This window comes from Ictalurus furcatus, chromosome 6 (genome assembly GCF_023375685.1).
Source record: "Ictalurus furcatus strain D&B chromosome 6, Billie_1.0, whole genome shotgun sequence".
Taxonomy (NCBI): Eukaryota; Metazoa; Chordata; class Actinopteri; order Siluriformes; family Ictaluridae; genus Ictalurus; species Ictalurus furcatus.
Genome location: NC_071260.1, coordinates 30,402,500 through 30,410,358, shown reverse-complemented (window position 1 = coordinate 30,410,358; position 7,859 = coordinate 30,402,500). Strand labels below are relative to the sequence as shown.

The 7,859-nt window shown below is 38.0% G+C and overlaps 1 protein-coding gene across 1 annotated transcript; it reads left to right on the top strand.

Annotated features, from left to right (window-relative positions):
- Positions 1 to 5,931, top strand: gpbar1 (G protein-coupled bile acid receptor 1). Its single transcript, XM_053627588.1, has 2 exons — positions 1 to 1,188; positions 4,554 to 5,931. Exon 2 carries the CDS (start codon positions 4,592 to 4,594, stop codon positions 5,621 to 5,623), a length of 1,032 nt encoding a protein of 343 aa, XP_053483563.1. The 5' UTR covers positions 1 to 1,188; positions 4,554 to 4,591; the 3' UTR covers positions 5,624 to 5,931.
- Positions 5,932 to 7,859: the final 1,928 nt, after the last annotated feature.

Sequence of the window (7,859 nt, the reverse complement as noted above, 5' to 3'; positions counted from 1 at the left end):
AAGCAACATATAATTGAGTTAGCTAGATAGATATCTGGTATACTGTATAGTGTAGCCCTCCAGCGTCAGGGGTTCGATTCCTACCATGGCCCTGAGTGTGCGGAGTTTGAATGTTCTCCCCGTGCTGCGGGGGTTTCCTCCGGGTACTCCGGTTTCCTCCCCCAGTCCAAAGACATGCATGGTAGGCTGATCGGCATGTCCAAAGTGTCCGTAGTGTATGAATGGGTGTGTGAGTGTGTATGTGATTGTGCCCTGCGATGGATTGGCACCCTGTCCAGGGTGTACCCCGCCTTGTACCCCATGCTCCCTGGGATAGGCTCCAGGTTTCCCTGGATAAGTGGTATAGAAGATGGATGGATGGATGGTTGTATAGTGTAGCATAATTAATGTGACATACAAGTAAAAGCAGTTTTTCAATGCTAATCTTCAAAACAATTACAAGAGAACAACTTCTACTTTTTATCCACTTATGGTTACATTTAATGGCGTGGAACGTCCACGAAACATGTCGGTTCCTGTCATCACCAACTTCTTTTTTTTTTTTTTTTTTCGACTTTCTTGAAGTCAGTAAGATAAAAACAAACACAAATCGCAGTATCAAGAAACTGTGAAGCACAAATCTTCCATCTTAAAGACTTTTCTGGGTCTTAAAGTGATAGGTTTACTTCTAACTCTGACTCTGACACTGGAGACTCCTTCCAAATAAAGTCTCTTCACAGAAAACTTCACCATATCTACAATTACACACTGTTTGTGAATCTTTGGTCCCGGTGTGAGCTGTGTACTATAGAAATGATAATCTATTAGAACGATTCCCTTCCATCCACAGTCATGTCAAGTAAAACTCCATATACCTCCATAGATCTCTCTCTCTAGCTCTCTCTCTCTCTCTCTCTCTCTCATACCCTCGACATAGTGTTAGCAGCTGGTTATAAAATAAATCGAGGCATCCTGTTTACAGCAGACATTTCTAAAACTTTCACTTCCCTCACTGAGACACCGGAAATAAGTGTACTGTTCCTTTAACAGCCATTAGACCCTGTTATATGATGCTGAGTGGAGCTTTTCAGCTCTCAGTTCCCAGTCCAACATCAAAACCGTGCGGACATGGGATTAGACGAGGAGGACAAAGACACATGTGACTGTTAACAATCTTATTAACAGTTTACTCTTTATGTGATTATGAAGGTAGGGTTTTTTTTTTCTTCTTTTTCCATTGCTGTCTTTTTTAGTACACGTTTGTGCAGCCTAACAGCACTAACATTAGATAAATGCTCACATGACAGACAAAAGACATTATATTTTTGTTTAGGAGTACTTTAATCATCTGAAATGAGTAAAAGTAAATATTAACACGGTGGTGATGCAGAGAAAGGCTAAGTTCGTGCTGAAAGTTGAGCAAACTTATAAAGACCTACGAAAAGGATTTAAAGCATTACAATCTGAAACTAGATGCTACTAGATACTAATAATGAGTTCAATCAAAATCGGTTAATCGATCAATCGTATGACGTATTGTTAATTATTACTTGTACGTGCAACACTTATTGTTGCTTGTGAATCTTTTGATTTTTATTTATTTATTTATTTATTTATTTATTTATTTGTAACATAAGGCACCTGCGTTGCACATTTTAACATTTCAAAAGTATTTAAAGAGGCAAGATGCATAATACATGAACATTTTTAATAACTTGCAGTATTGTTTAATACTTTTGGTTTTAAAAGAACTTCTTAATGCAGGCTCGTCGAAGGGAGTTGCAAAAAATCTAAATCAATTTGTGTAATGTTGTATGGTGTGAAAGTAAAGCTGAGATTTTTATTTTATTTCCAGAATAAAATCTTTTATTTCCATTTTGGCGTGAACAAATATTAATTTTTTTTAAAAAAAACTGAGAACCTTTTTTTTTTTTTTTTAAAAAAATTAGTACGTAACAGTTCGAGGCTTTTGAGTAGCTGTATAGCTGTAAACTTCTGCATTTCATGATGTATTTGGTAAATTTGTTACATCGAAAGTTACATACGCACAATAAATAAATAAATAAATAAATAAATAAAAAGACTAAACATCTACTCACATCTAGAGGCCCCAGAGGCTCTGTGTGTGACCTTTATCCCACGGCAAAGTAATCCATCTACCACGGGGTTAAAAACGCAAACAAGAACACAATAATACATCCCTTTGACATTTAAGTTGCTCGTTGAGTGATAATAAATCATGAGTTAATTTGATTTCAAATGACCGATCAATCACACATCTCCTTTAATTAATCAAACATGTGAACGTGTGTATCTGAGCAACTAGCAGATAGATTCTTATTAAAAAGTCTGCTACTAGGTGCGTTTGAGTTAAATATTCTCCTTCTTTTCGTTTTTGTCTCTCTTTCTAAACCGTTGAACATATAGACATAGATATTTATTCATGAAAATTAGTTCTTGATTTTTTGAGACTAGATGGGACTTCAAGGTTAATGGAAATAACTAGTACAGAAGGTGTATATCCACTAGCGTAGCATCATGGTAGCACCTGGAAAGGCATTGTTTAGTCCAGGAACCATTTGTTATTTGTTACTTAGCAGGACAATTTATCATATAATATATATAAACAAATTTGAACTTTGTGACACACCTACCTGTTGTTGAATTCACATTTTAAACAGAAAATAATACAATTTTACCCCTGGCATCAGTGAAATGTAGGGTATATGCTTGTTTATGTATGATGTAGGATGAAATTTCGATTTACGGTGCCCTAGGAGAGAGTCTCAACTCATACATTAAATAGGCAACTATATAGTAGATACAGAGGATAAACACACCCTTACTGAAGGATTACAGATGTATATCTTATATAAACATGTGTATATTAAATTCAGTTTCGGCTTGGGTTACTAAGTTACCCAGTTTTAACAGGACATCCGGTCTCAGGTGGAATACCTTTTGTATTTTTCTCACAGCACGGGAACTGTCCACCTAAAGTTTACAGGTTCGTTACATATTAATATGAAAACATCTGGCTTCCTTGGGTTAGCATTTTATGCCAGAAATATGGTCAAAGAACTCTATAAAAGTTAGATTTTACAATGCCAGGATATGCTCGCGTATGTACACATGCCAAAACTGCGTCTGATACATTATTATATTATTATAAGCTGTTCTTCTGTAATTCATGTGTAGGATTAATAACATCTGCAGTAATTACAGTATTTGTTGCGCGTGAAATTTATGTGTCACTACACAAGTATTAGAGACATTTAAGGTGGGACTGTTTTCCCCATGACTGATTAACTTTCGTCCTTGGACTGTGCATGAGACACATTGTGCGTCAAGATCGAACATGACTTGCATACTCGAACATGACTTTGAACTTTTAACGGAAGTTACAGTACAGTGGATATATAAAGTCTACACAACTCTGTTAAATTTGCAGGTTTTGTGATGTAAGAAGCGACACCAAAATAAATCGTGTCTGATCTTTCTCCACCTTTAACGTGATGTTCAAAATACAAGTGGAAAAAAAAAACATTTTAGGGGGAAAACGGAAAAAGAATAAACTTACAGTAACCTGGTTGCCTAAGTATGCGCATGGCTTAACTAATTCTGTGTTAAAGCACTTTTTACTCGTAATACAGCTCTCTAGTCTTTTTGGCTAAGGGTCTACTTGATTTGGCAATTTTATTCCACTCTTTCTTGTAAAAAAAAAAAATACTCCAGATCTACCAAATTGCAAAGGGATCTCCTGTGCACAGGTTTTGATAAGATAGGATCTGGGCCATCCAAAATGTTGAACTTTTTCTTTCTTTCTTTCTTCCTTTATTGACTGGGATTGGGTCATTATCGTGCTGGAAAGTGATGTTTTTCTTCACCTCCAGCTGTCTAACAAAGGTCTGCAGGTGTTGTGCCAAAATAGATTGGTATTTGGAGCTGTCCATGATTCCCTCTATCCTGACTAGAGCCCCAGTCCCAGTTGAAGAGAAGCAGCTCCATAGCATCATGCTGCCACCACCATGTTTCACTGTGGGTATGGTGTTCTTTGGGTGATAAGATGTCGTGGTTGTTGTGCCAAACATATATTTTTTTAATTATGCCCAAAAAGTTCTACCTTGGTCTCTTGGTACCTTGCTTGGATGTTTTTTTTGTGTGTGTGTGTGTTTGTTTTTTTGTGAGAAAGGGCTTTCATAAAGCCACCCTACCCCATAGCCCAGAGATGTGAAGAGTAGGTGAGATTGTTGTTACATGCAGGATTGACCAGTATTTGCCAGATATTCCTGCAGCTCATTTAATGATATCATATGTCTCTTTGGCAGCCTCCCTGAGAAGTTTTAGCCTTTTTTGTCAGTTTTGGAAAGACATCCTGCTCTTGGTAATGTCACTGTTGTGCTCCATTTTCTCCAGATGTTGAAGATGACCTTCTGGAAAACTTTCCTACCCCTCTCCTGATCGATCCTGTTTATATCCATTCGACATGTTCATAAACTCCTATACAAACTCATACATGAAATACATTCACCCTCTTAACTTTCTCTTTCTATATGCATCTCTGAATTTTTTAGGATACATGGAGCGAGGGTGAGACGTACTGAGCACCACGATGGACTGCGTGGACCAGAGTGAGCAGGAGAAGCTTATCATCTTCATCACCCTGCCGCTGTCCTCCATCATCATCCTCACCAACTTGCTCATCATCATCGGTATCGCCTGCAACAGACAGCTCCATGACACGCCCAATTACTTCTTCCTGAGCCTGCTGGTGGCAGATCTCTGTACGGGCCTCGCTCTGCCCTTCATCCCTCGCATGGGTCTCGTTCGATCGCTGAACTTTCCGTCTTGCCTGCTCGTACACATCTTCCCCAATTTCCTCTTCCTGTCCTTCCTCTTCAACCTGGTCATGGTGCACTATGAGCGGTACCTGTGCATCGTCCATCCGCTGCACTACAGCCAGTTTTGGGTGCACCGCTGCTTTCCAGTTGCACTTTTAGCTGTATGGATTCCTCCTCTCCTCTATGCTAGTTTACCTGCCTTCGGATGGAATAACTGGACAGAGAAACAACTTAACCTCAGCTTGGATGCTAATACATCCTACATTTTAAGAAAAGGCGAACCAGCAGTAAGTGAACATAACTGTTCAAACGATGAGCAGGATTACTGCTCCTACAAACAGATTTTTCCCAAACCATTCATCTATTTGGAAGTCTATGGGCTGCTCCTGCCTGCCATCTTCTCCATCCTGGCCATGACAGGCCGAGTTCTCTGGATTACACGAAAGCAACTGAGTGATATCTGTAAGCTTAATCGCTCTGTGATGAGCAGCGAGACCTCAGAACATGAACATCACCTCAATCTGCGCTACGCAAAGTGTGTCGCTCTCGTCTCGCTCACCTTCCTGGTCTGCTGGGTGCCCTACATCGTCTACCTGCATGTTTCCGTCGTGTTGCTTCAAGGAGGTGAGAAGAGGAGCTCCTCCCTCAACATCATCCTCTCATGCACGGGAGTCGGCAGCATGGCCGTCATACCCATCATACTCAGTCTCGCCAACAGGCAGTACACAGAGCCAGTGCGCAATCTGCTTAAGAAAATCAGGACTCGCTGCGCTAGAATACAGGACTTAGGAGATCCTTCCTGAAAAGTTTACAATTTTTTATTTTATTTTTTTAAACAGCAATTGCACAAATGTCTTTCCTTATGAGTGAGTTACAGGAGGTAGATCTCGGCAGAGAACAATGTAGCTCAGTGAATTTCTTTGCTGATTTGTACTGTTTTATTTCCTTGTCAGGTTGTTAAGTAGCTAGAGGGATAACTTTCTACTGCATTCCAGTACTGTTTTCATAGTTCCTAATGGGATTTGACCCAGTCATGATCTAATGGTTTCCAGTCATGATCCAATGGGTTTAATGATTTGCAAGACTCCAGGCATTTTTTATTTAATTACAGAGCCAGGATATATATATATATATATATATATATATATATATATATATATATATATATATATATATATATATATATATGATCTAATTTAATGGAATTTAGTAAGATTTCTACCTAGAATCTAGAGTATCTTGAATACTATGTTAGTGATTTCCTGTAGTGATCTATAAAGGATCTTTAATGACGTACAGGATCATTATAGATTGCAGCAAAAATATCAGAAGTACATTAGGGCCATTAAATTCCAATTAATCAATGAATAAGTTGGCCATCACAAACACATATAACAATGAAACACTCACTGATCACCTGATGAACCACCAGGACCTTGAACACGCTGTCAACATTATACGGAAAACACGAAATATATCATTACGCAGCATTACACAAGCAAGGAATCCTTGTTAACAGCTAGATCTAAATTTAGTTTTAGTCTTTGGATGAAAATACATGATAGTTTAGTCGTGTTCTAGTCGTTTGTTTTTTCTTCGTTGTAGTGCTGAAAATATACAGCAATTTTAGTCAAATAAAACGGAACAGTCCTTGGCCTTTTCCCTCAAATTTCACCTATATTTTAATTCATACTTCCCAAAATACCAATGCAATAATTATTTTATGTCCTTCTGAAATGGAACGCCAGGCCTTTTTACTGATGCACATTGCCTTAAGAGCAGACTAAAGCCTTCTTTCACGTGTGTTGGCTAAATGAATGTCCTGAAGGGAATAAAACTCAGATACAGTCATGTGATTGTAACTCGTTCACTGGAAACAAAGCACATTTAATGTTCATTTAGTCATTTGTTATGCTGCACATATTTAATAAAAGTAAATTATTCACAAATTAACGCGTCATTAGTTCTACCTAGCTAGCAGTATATTAGACTAACAAGACAGACACTATGAAGTTTTTCCTCTTAGGCAAGGCCAACGTGGTCAAAATATTAATGTTACCCAGACCATTTAGAGTCTGTCAGCTTCTGGAACCACAATGACTTCAGTTTCTCATCCTAGAAGGAGACAGGAGTCTATCTAGCAGAGCTTGCTTCTTAAGCTTAATTAATGAATTCCCTTGTAACTGCACAAAGATGAGGCGAAAAGACGTCGCCTCTGTCCAGTCAAGCATTTCGTCTCATTTTTATTCACTGAGAATTTTAAAAAATAGCTTTACAGTTCATCACATATTTTTAATATGAAGGATAATTATTATTTTGTTATAGATAAAGAGGTATTAACAAAATGTTTTAATGAAAATGGACCCTCTGCCAGGAAACAGCAGAAACCTGTAATAGTTTGTATGATTTTTTTTTTTTCTTCTTGGGATTAGTTCTTCCATGAACGTACCACTGTGAGATTTGACAAAATGTAGCTAGGGTGTTGATTCCTTTGTGATAATAGGCTTTGTGAATAGATTATATCAAACTGAACTCTATCTACAAATCACATGCTGTTTACTTTGTTTTCAAATGTTCTGGAGTTATGTATTTCATTCAAGCAATGGCACATACTGCTTTCCCTCAGAAGGAACACACTCTGAAAGGTAATGCCGTCCCAATGAGAAGTATGATTTGACTAAATTGCGTTCGAATAACTCATGAAAACAAATGCAGTCCTGGGACGTGGAAGAAACCTCCGGAACCGACTGGTCCAATAAAATCACAGCTGTGTTACAGAATGTTGATCAGATGGTTGGTTGTGTCAGTCCCACACTCATCTGGATTTACTATTTTAACTTCTTTTTTTTAAAGCATACACGTGGATCAAATAGTGAAACGAGCATGGTCTTTTAAATGATCTGATACGAATGTGAATCCATTAGGTCTTAATCATCCAAGCACAGGAAATCTACATGAAGACATAATACGTTTCTAGATCTATTATGAGCTGATGCATACTGCATGGTGCAACTAACAGACCTGTTAGTATCTCTGGTT

Bases quoted from the DNA above. Each gene is read 5' to 3' on its own strand.
- gpbar1 (XM_053627588.1), top strand. From the start codon at position 4,592: ATGGACTGCGTGGACCAGAGTGAGCAGGAGAAGCTTATCATCTTCATC.